Raw genomic sequence first — 18,646 nt, 5'->3', positions numbered from 1 at the left:
ACAATATCACTCATTAATCAAACCAAGTTTCCACCGTGGGAACATCTCAGCCGTCACACTGCGACCAAGTGTCCAGTGGATAAAACTGAAGGAAAGCAACAGACTCAAATTGAAGTTGTCAAGCTGCGAAGCCTCCAGGAACACTGTGGTGGTTGCTGCGATGTTTCTGCTGTGGGGGTGGTTGTGAGTTGTTGGTGGTAGACAGTGTTGATGTTTTGTCAGGGCAAGGCATCGACACGCGACAAACAGGCTGAGGAAAGGACGCTGTCGCACCGCCAGGATGAGAACAGACACTCCACAAGAAACCAGGTAACACACAAGCACACATACGCATAGTTATAAACAGCATGCGCAAGTGCATCAGACAAGCATAACACATGGTGACACATGCGCACGCCTACAACAGACATGTACACATATATACGTATACTGTCTTTCTGTAAGGCTGCAGAATGTCAGGAAAACTTATTCTCTTTATCAACTTAAGTGAGCAAGTGAATCCAGGTGAAGGCTGTGACCCTTCCTCGATTTCACCTGTCCAATTCACTTCATCGTGAACTGAAAGTGTGTGTGTGTGTGTGTGTGTGTGTGTGTGTGTGTGTGTGTGTGTGTGTGTGTGTGTGTGTGTGTGTGTGTGTGTGTGTGTGTGTGTGTGTGTGTGTGTGTGTGTGTGTGTGTGTGTGTGTGGAGGGGAATTCCCACACACTGCAGCATTACTCTTAAAGCAGTAATACCTCAGGTCAGAGATCACACTGTGATTCGTCAGTGTAGCGGGGCCTTAGGCAAAGTGATGAAGGGCTGCTGTAGGTCGCAGTGAGTGTGAAATGACTCCTCCTGGTCTGATGTAAATAATTAGTTTATTTGGCAGGAACACTGCTCATTAATAAACAGAGAAAAGACTGTAAATGAGTTGGTCAGATGTTATAAAGGCTCCCTAAAACAGAATAAAATGACATGTCTTATAAAATGTATATACACAAGATAATAAATGTGCAAAATATAGTACAGTACACAGCTACCAAAAAGTAATGCTATAGTATAACACATGGTAGTAAGAAGAAAAGAAAACATGCAAGGACATGAATAACAGAGCACTGATAAGTATCATTCAAGGTGCAGCTTTATTTGTCATTATACAATACAGGATTGCACAATGAAATGCAGTTGCAGCCCCCTCCATGCTTCACACACAGAAAATGTAGAAACAGATATTGCAATATTTCAATTAGAATAGAATATAAACAATAAAATAGCCAATACAATAGAACAAGCTATATAAAAGTAGCACTAAAAGAATAAATAAAAAGGAACACTAAATTATATTTACATGGAATTTTATCTCTAATATATTAACATATTCCATCAAGTTTTATCAGCTCAGGATGTTAAAAAGCTCTGAAAGTTCTGGTCCAGAACTTGAAGAGTATATTCATATAATTTGTTTTAGACAATATGTGAAATGTGGGATGATCATAGCATTCATATATAATATACTGTATATACAGTATATATTATATATTTATATATTCAAAGCTGTTTCAGAGATCATTGAGATTTCCTGTAAATCTAAAATTATTCTCATTAAACCCAGCTCTTTGGCTTATTTTTTTCACATGAGCTGTAAAGGACCGATTAGAATCGATCTGGATATCATTATATCTGGTTCAGGGGTTTTTGAGAAGAACATACTCACAGATTTTGTTACATTGAATTTAAGACTTGATCGGTTTAGCCACGCTGAAATATGGCTCATTGCATTAGTAAGTTTGGAAGCAGGTTGCTGTCTGTGCAACCATGTATATGGATCACTGTATTATCAGCATATGGCGGGATCTCCTCAGACAGAAGGCAAATCATTTATATACAGACTAGATAAAAGTGGCTCAAGTATAGATCCCTGTGGGACACCGGCACAGGTGTTAAAAGCAGTGGACTTACGATTATGAACCTTCACATTTTGTGTTAATTTTTTAATGTCATCAAGCAGTGATAAAATAGCAATATTAATGGAAATTAATATAACTTTATTACATTATACAGACATTATTTCTTTGTATATTATCACCAGACATTTAAAATCAAGGTAGTGATCCTTTTTTTGCTCTACTGTGGCCACTCCTGAAAAGGTAAAGGGGTCAATATGCAAATGCAAAATCTTCTGTGTTTAATTGTTTGTCTCTGTGTGGCCTCAGGCCCCCACAGAGCGTCAGCTGCGCTACAAGGAGAAGGTGACGGAGCTGAGGAGGAAGAGGAACTCAGGACTCAATAAGGAGCAGAAGGAAAAGTACATGGTAAGTGGGTGAGAAATGAATGTGTGTGCAATATCGTTACTCCGCTTACGCCTTCATATACGTCTCTCCTCCACATCCTTCCCATATTATATTTCGAAAGTCTTTCTTATTTCCCTCTCCACCCCCCACCGCCAGGAGCACCATCAGAGCCACGGAGCGAGCAGGGAGCCGCTGCTGGAGAACATCACCAGCGACTACGACCTCGAGCTGTTCAGGAAAGCGCAGGCACGTGCCTCGGACGACCTTGTAAGAGAGAAAACTCATCATCACCTCCGTCCCTTACTCTTTTCTCCTTCCCTCTCCTTTTGTCCCCCCCCCCCCCTTTTTGCATTATTCCTCTTCTTCTCTGTTTCAGTCAGCAAACCCTCCTCTGCAGCCACAGGAGGAGTCTGAGATATTTTTGGTAGTTTGGACAATCACTTCCTGTTACTCTGTTTGTTTTTTCTTCTGCTCTGTTTGTGACCCATTCAGATGAGAAGGTCTTGTTATTTTCAGTTAGGCTTACTTTAAGATCACATAGATGGATTTGTATGTTTAGTCGGTTAACTGCAAATGGCATACACTGATAGATTTAGATTAACTGCAGGCTTTTCAAGCTGCTTTTGGTTTCTATTTCACTAGTAAATAAAAGCAATCTTAAACTCAAACTTAAGATAGCAAATCCATCAGTGAACAGTGAACATGTTTTTACACTTTCTTCGTCAAAGTAATGTTACTATTGCGTGGTAATGCAGCTAGTCTTAAATGATCTTAAATTCACTTGATCCTGATTCAAAGCCTTAAATTATTTTTACACCATTTAAATTTCTTAAATTCAGTTTCAGCCATTTTGAAAATACTGTGATACCAAAGGTGCACTATTTTCACTTAAATCTTAACTTCTGTTTGCCTCTGAAAAGGTCTTAAAAATCGGAGCAGACAACAAAACAGAAATATAAACATAAATATTTTTTGAAGAAATTTGTTTCATACCTTCATATGAAGCCTTTTCCTATTTGTTCCTCTTTTCTATCCTATTTTCTTGTGGTTGGTTGCCTCCACTGAGGTTTTCCTAAGTGTGATCTTTGGTGCACCTGATCCTCTTCCCTGAATAATTGTGATCTTTCCTCTTTCTCCTCTCTTCCCTCTGCCTGCTCGCCTGCCCTTTCTTCTTTTCCTCTTTGTACCTTTTCACTTTTCACTTCCTTTCCCCTTCTTCCTTTCCCTCCTGTCCTGGCCTGTACAGGAGAAGCTTCGTCTGGCCGGCCAGGTGTCGGAGGGCAGCAACATGATAAAGACCATTGTGTTTGGTCGCTACGAGCTTGATACCTGGTACCACTCTCCATACCCAGAGGAATACGCCCGCCTGGGGAGGCTCTACATGTGCGAGTTCTGCCTTAAGTATATGAAGAGCCAGACCATTCTGCGCAGGCACATGGTAAGGCAGCTTTCCCTATTTATGGGGACATCTGCAGGTCCTTAAAAAATTAGAGAATGGCCGTGTCTGAAATCAGTCCTGTGTACTTTATGCTAACAATCCCACAATGCAATATGTCACATTTTAAAGATGCGAAAATTACTCACAGTGTTAAGTGTTGACACAAAATGACAATAATCAAAAAATGTCCAAAAGCTCAATTTACTGTTCACTATAGAGTAAACTACTGAGTGTCTGTTATATAGGCAGCAGTGAATGAGTGAGTTAATTTTTTCAAGTTAATTTATCAATTTATCAAAAAAAAAGTCCTGTTTCTACTATATTATTCAGGTCTGCTTATAATAAAGTAATTGTCATTTTAATGCAGTGATAGAAATACATGCTGGCATTGATTTTTCTCACATTCAATGATACTGTATTTAGAAACTGCGGTGAATTTTGTAGATTTTTAAAGCAGATATGAACAGTACAGACAGTCCTATCAGGTACATTTTTATATGTGTCTTAAAACCTTACTCGCAATTCCTCCTGGTCCCACACTATATTTGACCCATCTGCATGTCCAGTGTCAGATTAATAACAAATACAATACACCAAACTTTTTGCTATTACAGATTTTTTGGACTCAGTTTCTCCGTCTCGTGTAGCTTCAATATTAGGATTCACTTTACAGATTCAGTGTGCTGATACACTGTTCATCATAACATGATGAAAAGTGTATACAGCGCTGTTTTGTTATATATTTATAACCAAACAGCACTGTATTAAGAAAACAATTGCACATGTACACCAACCATGCAGTATATAATGTGTTAGACTGTTTTTGGACTTTGAAGTTTCACTGGTCTTTCCACTGTGGAGATGATGTATTAGAAAAACTGGGAAACAAACATGGGCCTGTTAAAAGATGCATTCTTCTGTTTCAGTATTTTGATGATCAGTTTTCTCGTTCTCTTATTCGTTCCACATTTCAATAAGGGAAAAAACAAAAAACTACTTTATCTTAGCTAAAATGTCTTTGACCGATAACCAAAAAGATTGAAGCTTCCAGTCAGTGATGTTGAAGCATTAAAGTGAAAGTGGACTGTGGCACAAAATGAGTCTGGGCTATTGCCTTAGTTCAAACTATAACCTTACTATCTCAATGCCTAAGGCGACTGATAATTGTATTCCTAGACCATGCAGACTCCATTTAGATAGACTGTGTAACTTTGCCCTTCTGATTCAGTTCCCACCGTTTCTATATTGGAGTGAGAGAAGCGAGAAGAGGACCTTTTACTGCACTGGGTAAAGGGTTTGGAGCTAGTATGTCAAACAAATATACAATAGCAACACAACACTGTTGTTTGTAGCAGACTGGCAATTTTTGCAATCAAATATTAAAAAGAGAATTAGAATAACAATAAGAACAGTCCACTGGGATTAAAACATTTTTAAAAACACTTGACCACCCATTTTTTCTCTCTTGTGAGTCCCTCGTCTTACCTTAGTGCAATACTAAATCACTGGAGAATCCTTTTAAGCCTGGTCACAGACTAAAGATGTGAACATTTTTTTGTCCAAAATGGCCACTATGTGGAAGTGAAATGTTACTAACATTTAAACAAGCTAACCTCTGCCGCTTCCTCTCATCTCTGTTGCATAAAGGCCAAGTGTGTGTGGAAGCACCCTCCAGGTGACGAGATCTACAGGAAGGGGAACATCTCTGTCTTTGAGGTGGACGGAAAGAAGAACAAGGTAAAAGAGCGCTGCACAGCACCTCCTGGCTGTCCCCCAGAAGGGCCAGGAATCATTTGGCCTCGTGCAAGAACATTTTCGTGCTCTTATCCTAAACCTCTCTTACTTTTTTCCTCAAGGTTTTCTCGTCCGAGTGTTCCGAGTCACGCTCACCAAACTTAACTGCACAAACTTTGTCAGAAATAGCTTGTTTCAACGTGATGAACGCCACCTGTTGTTGAGAAGGTGTGCGTTTGTGACATTTGGTCATTAGCATAATCAATGCTATATAGGGCTATTCCACTCCGTTACAACATAACACATATGGCAGTGTCAGTAGTCGTATTAGGGGGACTCGAAACAATTAGAAAATATGAATACAGCTGCCAATGACGTGTCATCGGAGCACCGCCGTACTGGGACAATACCAGGAGAGGATGGTTTGAAAGTTAGATACTAAAAAACATCTTGCTAAAGCAAAGCGGCCCGTGGCTTAGATAGGAGGCGGTCAAGAGGACGTGACAGTCATGGAGAATATTATACAGTAGGTGATGTCACACCGTCTGGTGCGACAGAGGATGTTCCCCTGAGGCAGCTGTCAGAGGGGGAGAACTTTCCTAACAAATACTGAACTGTATACGTTGTTCTACCAATGTACATGAAATCTAAAACAAAATAATAATAATTCTCAGTAAACTGGCAAGCCATGATGATGTTAATCTCATGAATATTTATTTTGCATTAAGTTTATTTTAGTTGAATTTGGTATCTTAATAAACTCCAAATTCATTCAGATTAAGGTGGTATAATTCTTAAATCAAACCAGTGTTTTCCCCCCTGTGGAGAAAATCACTCGAAGGTCCCTTGACGCCTACAATGGCTCCCATAGACGAGGTCATCAACAGTATGAGCATTAAGGAGAGGTGATGCTCCCTTTTGTGTGATTGGCTGTGAATGTAAAAAGTGGCCCTTCTGGTTGGTTTCCTGTAGCGTTACCTCTTTAGCTTGAAGTGTGACCTGTGTCTCTGACCTTTTTAAACCAATTTTTGTGCCTGAACCTAAGACTCCCATACCTAACGAGATGGAGCTCTCGTCTGTGTGAGATTAGCCAACTGTGTTCCCTATAGGCTTTGATAAATGATAATGTTTATGATGCTCCTCCTCACAGATTTACTGCCAGAACTTGTGTCTGCTGGCGAAACTCTTTCTGGACCACAAGACTCTGTATTACGATGTTGAACCTTTCCTCTTCTATGTCATGACCGAAGCTGACAACACAGGGTGCCATCTAGTCGGATACTTCTCCAAGGTAACATGGGACCCAATTACATAGTCCTCTTGCTTTCAGCTGGATTACTTGTACAAGAATGTTTAAGTCCAGTGTTTCCCAGATAAGAGACATTTGACAAACTCTTTTTAGAAGAATATTAAGTAACTCCACAAATGGGTAATTTATAAAGTAATATACTACAATGTTTTTTTCTAGCTAGTGTATGTGACACACACTAATTGGATAAGATAGTGGTTTTCATCTAAGAAAAACCCATGTCACTCCTTCTGCAGGAGAAGAACTCTTTCCTGAACTACAACGTGTCCTGCATCCTCACCATGCCGCAGTACATGAGGCAGGGCTACGGCAAGATGCTCATAGACTTCAGTGAGTACAGACACCCAGTGTGTGTATTCCTCTTTGTGTGTCTGGCCAAGGGATTCTGCAAAGCACACCAGATTTAGAAGGTTTTCTGAAGCACTTGCCCTTCTGAGGAAAACTCTACACACGCTTATTATTATTTGGGTGTTGCAGTCATTCATTTTTTATTGTATCATATGTCTGTATCCTTATTTCTGTTTTCTCAGTGGGAAAAGTAAATGCTTTAGGAAGAGTATAGCCAACAAAAAGCTCTATCTGATCTGTCCTTTAAGGTTACCTGTTGTCCAAGGTGGAGGAGAAGGTGGGTTCACCTGAGCGCCCACTGTCTGACTTGGGCCTTATCAGCTACCGGAGTTACTGGAAGGAGGTGTTGCTGCGCTACCTGAACAACTTTCAGGGCAAGGAGATCTCTATCAAAGGTCAGAACTGGACCACACTCTCCAAAATGCTGGAAAAAAGTTCGGAACAATTTGGGAGAGAGGAAGTGGGCATTGGTGCGTCCAGAGCTCAGAATCATTGCTGGCTAAGTAATTCATTAGAGGCAAAACCTGTAACGTAAACTGTGTAATATCAGAAGGGATGTGAAAACCCCAAAGAGGACAACAATTCTTGAAACCGTATGTGTGTGTGTGTGTGTGTGTGTGTGTTAATATGTGCACGCATGCATTCATGTGTGTCTGCCTTTGTGAATGGATCAGAGAACACTGAGGCCACTCCAAGTCAGTGTTCAGGTGATGAGTGAAGGTGGATGCACATGAGACTGGGTGATCCAAAACACATACAGAGGCCTGAGGGAACATCCTGCTTAGTACATCGGTTTTGTCTCTGCTGGTTATATCCATTCCAGAGAAAAGCCCTGCTACTGTGATGAAAACAAAAACAAGACTAAGACTCTACAGCCACACTAGCGGCTCTGTGAGGCTGTACTTAGGCAGGCCATCACAGAGTCCGACGGCTCAGGAGGGGGAAGCAGTGCTTCACCAACACCTTGTACGGTGCGGGTGGAGAGCTGTTGACCTCGACTGGGGATGTTGTCGGACGGTGGAAGGAATACTTTGAGGATCTCCTCAATCCCGCTGTCACGCCTTCCGAAGAGGAAGCGGAGGCTGGGGACCGGAGGCGGACTCATCCATCACCCTGGCCGAAGTCACTGAGGTTGTTGGCAAGCTCCTTGGTGGCAAGGCTTCGGGGTGGATGAGATCCGTCCTGAGTATCTTAAGTCTCTGGATGTTGTGGGACTGTCTTGGCTGACACGTCTCTGCAACATCGCGTGGCGATCTGGGACAGTGCCTCTGGACTGGCAGACCGGGGTGGTGGTCCCTCTGTATAAGAAGGGGACCGGAGGGTGTGTTCCAATCACAGAGGATCACACTTCTCAGCCTCCCGGTAAGGTCTATTCCAGGGTACTGGAGAGGAGAATTGGTCCGATAGTCGAACCTCGGATTCAGGAGGAGCAGAGTGGTTTTCGTCCCCGGTCGTGGAACACTGGACCAGCTCTATACTCTCCATCGGGTGCTCGAGGGTTCATGGGAGTTTGCCCAACCAGTCCACATGTGCTTTGTGGATCTTGAGAAGGCATTCGACCGTGTGCCCCGGGCGCTTTGGGGGAGTGCTCTGGGAGTATGGGGTCCGGGGCCCTTTGCTAAGGGCTGTCCGGTCCCTGTATAACCGAGCAGGAGCTGTGTTCGCATTGCCGGCAGTAAGTCAGACCTGTTCCCGGTGCATGTTGGACTCCGCCAGGGCTGCCCTTTGTCACCGGTTCTGTTCATAATTTATATGGACAGAATTTCTAGGCGCAGTCAGGGGCCGGAGGGTGTCCGGTTTGGGAACCACAGGATCTCATCTCTGCTGTTTGCAGATGATGTCGTTCTGATGGCTTCTTCAAACCAGGACCTGCAGCATGCACTGGGACGGTTTGCAGCCGAGTGTGAAGCAGCTGGGATGAGAATCAGCTCTTCCAAATCTGAGGCCATGGTTCTTGACCGGAAAAAGGTGGTTTGCTCTCTTCGCGTGGGTGGGGAGTCCTTGCCCCAAGTGGAGGAGTTTAAGTATCTCGGGGTCTTGTTCACGAGTGAGGGACGGATGGAGCGTGAGATTGACAGGCGGATCGGTGCAGCGTCTGCAGTGATGCGGGCGCTGTATCGGACCGTTGTGGTAAAGAAGGAGCTGAGTCGAAAGACAAAGCTCTCGATTTACCGGTCAATCTACGCTCCTGCCCTCACCTATGGTCATGAGCTTTGGGTAGTGACCGAAAGGACAAGATCGCGGATACAAGCGGCCGAATGGGCTTCCTCCGCCGAGTGGCTGGGCGCTCCCTTAGAGATAGGGTGAGGAGCTCAGTCACACGGGGAGCTCGGAGTAGAGCCGCTGCTCCTCCACGTCCGAGAGGAGCCAGCTGAGGTGGCTAGGGCATCTGATCCGGATGCCTCCTGGACGCCTCCTCGGGAGGTGTTCTGGGCATGTCCCACCGGGAGGCGGCCCCGGGGAAGACCCAGGACACGCTGGAGGGACTATGTCTCTCGGCTGGCCTGGGAACGCCTCGGGATCCCCCCGGAGGAGCTGGAGGAAGTGTCTGGGGCGAAGGAAGTCTGGGAGTCTCTGCTTAGACTGCTGCCCCCGCGACCCGGCCCCGGATAAGCGGAAGAAGATGGATGGATGGATGGATCACAGTGGTGCTTTGAGCTCAATGCTAATGTCAGTATGCTAACATACTCACAATGACAATGGGGATGATAAGCAGGTATAATGTTCACCATCTTAGCTTAGCATGCTAACATATGCTAATTAGCACTAAACAGCTGAGGCTGATGAGAATGTCTTTAGTTTTGCAGGTATTTTCTCAAAAACAAACCTACTGGATAAAGACATTTTGACCTGATTTTGGCACTAGATGAAGCGCTAAGGGATTGCTGAAGTTATTACAATTCATAAGTCATTAGGATTCATCCTCTGGGAACCATGAATGACTGTACTAAATTTCATGGCAACCCATCTGATTGTTGGTGAGATATTTCAGTCTGGACCAACGTGGTGGGCCGACATTCCCATCCCTAGAGCCACGCTGCTAGCATGCATAAAAGTTGGTAATGATACAGTGTTTGTTTTGAAGTAATTTAGTCAAGTTGCTTATGTAAAAGTCTTTGAACACGCCGGCAGGTGACATCAGAGCTCGTTCTCCCAATTCCTGCTAAATGTACTTTTCATTCAGATGCCTCAGACTAGGGGTGGGCCAAAATCTTCTAACACAGTAATGGTATATATCACAATACGGTAATTGATCACGTGACAATCCAACAAATGTGTTGAATGCATTTCCTTCCTCCCAAAACATTTGAAAAGCCAATTTTTTGAATATTTTAAACTGCGCATTGTTTATACCCAAGTTTACTTGCTTGCGCTTTTCTCCTTCACTGCCTTTGTTGTCGCTTTGCTACATTTCATTGTGTGTTTCTGCAAACAACTGTCAATCAACGGAATGACGTGAAACCGATCACAGGAATGTGTAGTGCGTCGCCCACTGTCGTGTGCATGGGTGTCCTCGTTTTCTTGCTCGATATAGACAAAACGGGACCCACTCGAAAAAACATTACTGCAGAGTGCTACTGTTAGGCTGTTCTCTCAAGCTGAATGGCGTTAAATCGTGACTGTCAGTAATTCTTCTGGCTCCCTACCTCCTCACTGAGAATTCCTGCTGTTCTTATTAAATATGGACTGGTGGGATTTTTAGCATTTAAAATAGTAGATGGTCATTGACCTATCATAATTTTAACAGCACTAATTATACATACCACAGTAGGCACTGTAGAGTTTCGATAATTTCACTTTGACAACTACAGCTAACTAAGACACAATATTGCCCTCAGCTTTAGATGAGTAACTCTGATTCACTGCAATTCAAAAATCTTTTTTGTCACACTAAATAAAGCGGTAGCGAAAGCATCAGCTAATGGATTTTCTCCAGGGTCAGACAGCAGCCACGACAGTGTGACAAAATAGCGAATAGTTCGGTAACAACACTCTGTTCCCTCCCGTCCAAGCCTCTTCTGTTCTCTCTGCATGTTATTTTGAATTTAGGAAGATGTTTTCAACTCACACAGGGTAATACAAATAACTCTTCTCAGTCATCCCAGTCTATATTTAAAATGCGTTCTCACTGCACCGCTATGATTCGACCGCCTCTGCCATTCTCCGCCATGCCTGTAGAGATTAGCAAACATTGTTCAAAGTGGGTTTTGTCATCAAAAGCCTTCTGATTAGTTCTAACTATATTCAGAGTATTTATAAAAAGAGCTGTGAATGTGGTCATACTTTAGCTAAAGTTTTATAATATTGAGTGGTTTTTCAGTTGCATAGATACAGCACAAGGCACAACAATGATGCATCTGTATAGCAAGTCTCCCTTTGACTTCTGAATTTCTTTAAATGGTTTGATGTTACTGTGAATATGTAACTTAATTCACATCCCACACAGGATGAACTGAAATAACTTTGGTGATCCCTTAACTTTTCATCTAGCACCCATCATCAGGTCATAATTTTAATTTGTCCAAAACTTTGGTTTATGACCAAATACCTGCAAAACTAATGACATTCCCATCATCCTCAGCTGTACTCTGTGTTAAGTGCCAATCAGCAAATGTTGAAGAAAGATGGTGTATATAGTAAACATTTTAGCTGCTAAACATCAGCATGTTTAAGCAATAGATCGACATTTGGGGAAATTTGCTTGTTTGCTTTCTTGTTGAGAGTTACTTGAGAAGTCTCCACTGGTTGCCTGCTAAGAAATAGTCCGGCACATAACACTCTGTAATACCATGGCTTGTCATTTTTACACTTTGGTTTTTGTACAGTTTAAACAAATGAGATATTACATGGTCATTAGTGAGCTTTCGAGGTGCTGGTAGGTGGATTACATTACCTTTACCATTAACTAAGATAGCACTTTCCCCCTGTTTCCAGTCTTTGTGCTAAGCTAAGCTAAGCAGCTGCTGGCTGTATCCTTATATTTACTGGATAGATATGAAATTAATATCAATCTTCTCATCTAACTCCTTGCAAGAAAGGAAAAAAGCATATTTCCAAAAATGTCAAACTATTGTCATTGTGAGCGTGTTAGCATGCTGACATTAGCATTTAGCTTGAAGCACTACTGTGCCTAAGTACAACCTCACAGAGCCGCTAGCATGGCTGTCTTCTTAATCAGACAGTCCCGATCCCATCAGTTTGACGTCCTCTTGTCCCACACTTGTGTTCACAGAGATCAGTCAGGAGACGGCAGTGAACCCAGTGGATATTGTCAGCACACTGCAATCCCTCCAGATGCTCAAATACTGGAAGGGAAAGCACCTGGTTTTAAAGAGACAGGTAGGAAACAAAATGATCAAATTTAAGTCAGAATGTCTTTCTGTTCTGTCCGTTTGGTAAAAACTCCCAGCTGGTTTTATTACATAATGTTAGTGTAGCCAACTAAGGTGCATTTTCTTTCTATAGGACCTTATCGACGACTGGAAGGCCAAGGAGACCAAACGTGGTAATGGCAAGACCATTGACCCCACAGCCTTAAAATGGACACCGCCTAAAGGGTCGTAGAGGAGCTTCCTCTCTCACTCCTAACCCAAAACACACACACACACACAAACAGATCCTCCTCCGCACACTGGCATGCTCACCGTGAGCCTAAACCCCCCCACACACACACACTCTTGTACAAAACGCTTTCAGCAGCTACAGCACATTCAGTCACTTACAGAGTCAGCCATTACTCTGGGTTCAGCAGGCATTGTCGTGGCTCGGGAAATTGACTTCAGTCCAAAAAAATACAACATTAGCTCAATGATAGGATGCCTGTCCAGAGTATAAAACTTTGTTTGGACATTACATGAAATTAGAAGAAAATGAGCCTAATACAGGAATGAATTATCAGAAATGTTTTCCATGCTTAAAATCTGGCTGTGTGTTGTCAGTTTGTAAGATCTGGCTCTGCAAAATTTGACCAAGCTGCAGCCATCAAGGGATCAGGGAGGGCTTTGTTTGAAATAAACATTTAAAATTGTACTGTATAGCATCATTGCAATATTGCAGCTTCAGATGTCCTTGAATACTTAGTTGAGCTAATTGTAACAAAAGAGTTATAGTTTAGATGTACTGAAAGCAATAAGCAATATGTTTGATGACAAACTAGACTCTATAGCCTGGTGGTCATACATGGAAACAACTGTATGCCACTGGCTGTTACTCACTTAAATTCTAGTAATATATTACATGGCCTTTTTGGATTTTGCTAATTAGTTTTTTGTATGGAGCCCCAAAGTGTGCAATATTAAATGCATAAATAATTCTGAAATAAATAATCACATAAATAAATTGTGTAAAATATATAAATTAAACAATAGTTAAATAATTTAAGAAATTATTCAAACTCAAATCAAATGTCATTTCATCATTCTTATTTTCTTAGTTTTATAGGTCTTCTTTTTTTATTATATATATATATATATATTAATAGATCATTTTTATTTCACAATGGCCTTTTTCAAGAGTCTATTAATGTCATAAATGCACTTTTCCCAGTAACTTTTATTTCATTTCATAATGTCACATTTCATAATGTCCTTTGTATTTCAGATGTCACTTTTCATGTCAGTGGCGTCACCGCTCTCTCACTTTTCAGCCAATCACATGCCCCCTTGCCATTTAAGCTAGCAAGCTTCAACAACTGCTACCAGGTTTAGTTTCTGTGTCACTGTCAATGGGAGAAAAGGCCATTTTGAAAGAAAATATAATGAAATAAAAACGATATTCAATAAAATTCTGTTATGAAAATGAATGATAAAATAACATTTCATAATAATGAGTTAAGTTTTGATAATTTCTTCAATTATTTCATGAATTGTTGGTTCATTTATATATTTTACACAATTTATTTATGTGATTATATATTTCATAATACCTTTTATATTTATTAAATTTTGAACACGTTGGGTTTCTATAGTAGAGAAGCAGATATTCATCATTTATGTTTAGATTTAATATTTTCGGTTTCAGGCTCCAACTAAGATGCGTGTCCAACATACAGTATGACTAAAACAAGAAAATAACGAGAAACGTAACAGCCAGTGATGTCAGTCTACGTAGGATCATTCACTGCTGATGTCTCCTCGACTTCATTTGTTTTCTGAAAAGTGAAAGTAATTATGCATTGTTAGTGCACCTCCACCCAGACACTTGATTAGCCAAGAGCACCAGGCACACCGGCTAATCCAATCTGCGACAGCTGGTATTGAACCTGCGCTTCATTTCATTCTGTTGTGGAGACGGTCGACACAACGCAGGTCGGCAGTACGTTGACTCATGCAGCGCGTTTAGGCAGACACAGACCAGCTGGCTGTGATTAAACAGGACAAGGCCTGGGTCCACAATGCATAGTTTCTAGGAATAGGACTTCGATTTACCACTCAGGTCACATGACTAAATACAGAGTTCCCACACAGACTGGAAAAGGCAGTTGCAAAAAAAAAAAGAAAAGAAAAGAAAAGGAAAACTGATGAAATATTACCTAATATTAACTATATTCTCATTTCACATGTTGTGGTACTTAATGATGTGACGAATGGGTATCAGCTGCAGAGTGATGTTGCCTTACATCATGCATCCCATCAACTAAAGGTTTTTTGAATCAAGAGTAAAATCAGTAACTCAGTGTCTCTCTCATGCAACAAACACACACACATTGTGTCCAGTATTTAACCCATCACAGCAGTCAGGCGGTTAGTCAGGAAGCTATAGCTGCCATTGGCCATGTTTGGAGTGTGTTATGTCACCAGGATGGGACCTACCTGGATGTGTTTTGTGACCACCTGTCTTGCCTTCTTTTTTAACCTTTAGGTGCGCCCGCACCTGGCACATTGCTATTTAAATGGCGGATGAATGGCGCATTATAAAAACCACACATTGATTTTTTTTTTTTTTAAAGTGTAATGCAGACTTGCAGCAGAAAGAGAGAGAGAGAGAGAGAGGGAGCGTGCGAATATGGCCAGAAGTGTCGAAGTGATATAAAGACTTTCTTTGATCATAAAGACTAATATTACTCTAAAATTCTGTGTTTTATCAGTGAAGTGAATGCACTACACGCTCGTCTGCATGAAACGTCTGTATCCTCACCGCGCTGCTTTATAATAAACTAAGATGAAGTGGTCGTGGGTCACATCTCTCACCTGCGTCCAGGCGCTGCCACTCCCTCTTCGTCTCCTTGCAGTTCTCATGCATTAGTTCCGTGATGTTGACTGTGCAGTTACTGTGGCTGCTTTGACATACAGTATTTTGGGTTTCAAGTTTGCTGTCTGATGTAGTGTAAAACGTTCTCAAATTGTTGTAAATTGTTAATTAAAGGGATAGTTCCCCCTGTTTGGAGATGCAGACAGGAGGCCTACCTCAAAAAAATCAGTATCAGTTTAAGTGTACACTATATTAAGAATATTTTCACCGCTTTACCTTGCTGTCAGACAGCATTTTTCTTTGCCTAACTAACTAAACTAACTTCCATATTCCTACGCCTATGCAGATGCATCTTACCCACTGAATAATGCGCCCTTTAAATAGCAGGAAAATACTGCGCCATTGATTTTAGACCAGATTTTTGTTGGTCAATGGTGCTTTCTGCTGCCTCAAGATAGCAATGCACCTGACCACATCTCATTTTAAGACCAACACTCCCATGGGTGCACAGATGGGCGCTACTTACACAACCTGGGCACTGGGCGTGAAAATGACAACTCTACGTCGGTCAGAAACTAGCAATAACACTTGCGCTGCGCTGTATGCCACTTTGCGCCAGATGTAAGATAGGGCCCGTTATCTTAGTGATGGCTGTGTTGTTTTATAATGTCCACAGTTATATTCTGAATAGTAAAGATACATGGGGAATCTCAGCTGCTAGTTAGCGTTGGAGCTCTCAAACATGTTGCTGGTTTTTCTGTGTCCTTATGTGGTGGTTTTGTTAAAGTTCTCAATGATATTTTATACTTTTTCTACCTCTAAGGTTTACCACTGTATAAAAAAAAAAAGAACAGCCCATTTTAAGCTTCTTTTGTTCTCCTTTTTTATTCTGTGTGTGTTAACATGTGAGACTATGTAGCTGTGTTCAGCTGTGTTTTTTTTTTTTTTTTTTTTTTACTAGATTTCTAAAAAAAATATATGCTATTTATATTCTTAAAAAATATGTTAACTGCGTAGAACGTAAAAGACAAAGTCTGGTAGAGGAATGTCTACTCTATAGGACCGGCTTCCTTGTGAATATAAATATTTATCTCAAAATTATATGTAGATTTGAATGTGTCTAGAAGCTCTTGAAAGGTACAGGAGGGAGAACCCAGGGCATCCCCCCAACAACAAAGACAATGACAGAAGTCATTTACATTTCAAACGTTTATCTCCTGTAATCAGAAGTGACATATGATTGAATCACAACATGTCACTTTTGCACATTGTCACTACTTGTTACCACCATCATTGCTGCTACAAGCAGTTAGGAAAATACAAGCACAACTTTTTTGTGTAAGACCAGTAAGCATGGTCGGCAGCATTTTTGTAATATTTTTTGTTCTTTACAGCCCACTGTGTTTGATTGAAAACTGATTTTATTTTATTGACAGTCTCCATATTTATTGATTTGGATCAACATGTGAATTTTGTAACCAGCTTTTAAGATTTGTTAAAGGAATAGTTTGACATTTTGGGCTTGAGTAAGATGAGAAGATTGATGCCACTCTCATGTACTGTAAATATGAAACTACAGCCAGCAGCCGGTTAGCTTAGCTTACCACAGAGACTGGAAACAGGGGGAAACAGTTAGCCTCGCTACAGCACATAACCCCCTGTAAAACAACAACTTGTCATTTTTACACTTCGGTTTTTGTACAGATTACACAAACAAGCTTTAAAATGTTAATTAGTGAGCTTTAGAGGTGCTGGTAGGGAGATTTTGTTACCTTTGGACAGAGCCAGGCTAGCTGTTTCCCCCTGTTTCAAGTCTTTATGCTAAGCTAAGCTAGCCGGCTATGTGTAGCTACCGCCAATAGCCTACTACAGCTAGCTACTACATGCGAGTGGTATGAATCTTCTCATCTGTCAGCAAGAATGCAAATAAGTGTATTCCCCAAAAATGTCGCACTATTCCTTTAAACATTGTGCATAAGGTTAGACAGCAGTTGGCTGTGAAATTGGAGGTGTGTGGCCAACAATGTCAGATTGAATCAACAATTTTTTTTATTCAGAATGCTTTTTTTGTCAATTTCATATGTAGAGGCATCTTTTTCCTTACAGACTACAGCCTTGAGTTACATTTGCTTTTCTTATTTCATAGTAAAGAAATGTTGCCTTTAAATTCAATAAGGTTGAAGATGTTTTTCTTTGTGTCTTGTTTTTTTTAATAGCGATGTTTTCATTCTACCATCTGTGGATTTATCTGTGTTTTACATGTTTATATTTGCTCTAATCCTGTGGTTGGTTTTCCTGTCTTCATTTGGGTTTTACATGAAGGGCTTCAGGAGGCACGTCACTGACTGGCAGACTTAAAATCAATACAAAAAGGCCATGCATTTCAAAGTACTACATTTATCCTTTTAGCACCTGTTCTCAATAAACCTCTCTGAAATGTGCTGCTGACCGAAATCACTCCTGGCTATTGTGAGTGTAGACAGTGTTTGTTTGTTTTTTTGTCTTTGCCCATTCTTAAGTTCATTTACAGGAAAGTGCACTTACTTTTTGAAGGACTTGAAAAATACATCCTAAAACACAACTCTTGATGATGATGATGTTCCATTCATGACTGGGCCAATTTTGTTCTTGACTGTACTTTTGTTTTTGTTATGTTGAGATATTACCTACATAGGTAAGATGGAGTGATTGAAGTAATCAGCGGTTTTGGTTTCAGTTCCTCAGAATAAAAGAGGATGGGCATCTTTTTAGGGCTACCATTTTGTACTGATATTTAACATGCAAGGAAAAATCCATAATAAGTAGAGAATATATGAGAAGAGAAATTCTCATGGTAGCAGAAAAGAGACCTGAATGTAACTATTTCTTGACTGGAAAAGTCTCATTAAACCATAATTTACAAAACTTTGTCAAAAAAAAAAAACGTACAATGTGTTTAACATCACAAACCGATCATACTTAATCGTGAAAGTATCTGAAAGGGATTTTTTTTCCTTTTTTGTCTGTCTGTTTTAACGTCACAGTCCATTTTTATTTCTCTCATTTATTTTTCATCCTGTTGTCTTGCAGTTGTTTTCTGTGCCAGTGGCAGCTATAGATGGGCAGCTTCAGAGCACCTTGCTGGTTATTAACACATGTGAATAGGGTCACAGTTAGAGTCATTCCATCACCTTCCATAGGCCACCAGCGAGCTGTTGTAGTACCGCAGCACTTCAACGCACCCTGCTTCCTATTTAAACTACACACTCAATGCAGAGACACAAAAGTAGCGAGGCGTCGATATGTAGCTCAGTTGTGCTTTTGTACTTGCTTCTCCCGCTTCCTTCCCCTATAATAAATGCAAATGGTGAAACATGA

At 41.1% G+C, this 18,646-nt stretch overlaps 1 protein-coding gene across 11 annotated transcripts in view; it reads left to right on the top strand.

Annotated features, from left to right (window-relative positions):
• The window catches only part of LOC122868395 (histone acetyltransferase KAT7-like), a 27,369-nt gene extending 8,723 nt beyond the window's left edge, over positions 1 to 18,646 (top strand). For 5 of the 11 annotated variants that reach the window (XM_044180271.1, XM_044180272.1, XM_044180273.1 and 2 more), the window contains exons 6-16: positions 223 to 309; positions 2,193 to 2,291; positions 2,427 to 2,537; positions 2,647 to 2,694; positions 3,517 to 3,708; positions 5,356 to 5,445; positions 6,593 to 6,733; positions 6,988 to 7,081; positions 7,348 to 7,494; positions 12,333 to 12,439; positions 12,566 to 18,646. In XM_044180271.1, coding sequence (XP_044036206.1) covers positions 223 to 309; positions 2,193 to 2,291; positions 2,427 to 2,537; positions 2,647 to 2,694; positions 3,517 to 3,708; positions 5,356 to 5,445; positions 6,593 to 6,733; positions 6,988 to 7,081; positions 7,348 to 7,494; positions 12,333 to 12,439; positions 12,566 to 12,664 — 1,215 coding nt within the window. In that variant the 3' untranslated portion in view covers positions 12,665 to 18,646. The remainder of the gene's footprint in view (positions 1 to 222; positions 310 to 2,192; positions 2,292 to 2,426; positions 2,538 to 2,646; positions 2,695 to 3,516; positions 3,709 to 5,355; positions 5,446 to 6,592; positions 6,734 to 6,987; positions 7,082 to 7,347; positions 7,495 to 12,332; positions 12,440 to 12,565) is intronic. The other 6 variants (XM_044180277.1, XM_044180279.1, XM_044180275.1 and 3 more) reach the window with 3 other exon arrangements.

This window comes from Siniperca chuatsi, linkage group LG21 (genome assembly GCF_020085105.1).
Source record: "Siniperca chuatsi isolate FFG_IHB_CAS linkage group LG21, ASM2008510v1, whole genome shotgun sequence".
NCBI lineage: Eukaryota > Metazoa > Chordata > Actinopteri > Centrarchiformes > Sinipercidae > Siniperca > Siniperca chuatsi.
This window is presented reverse-complemented; position numbering and strand designations above follow the sequence as displayed.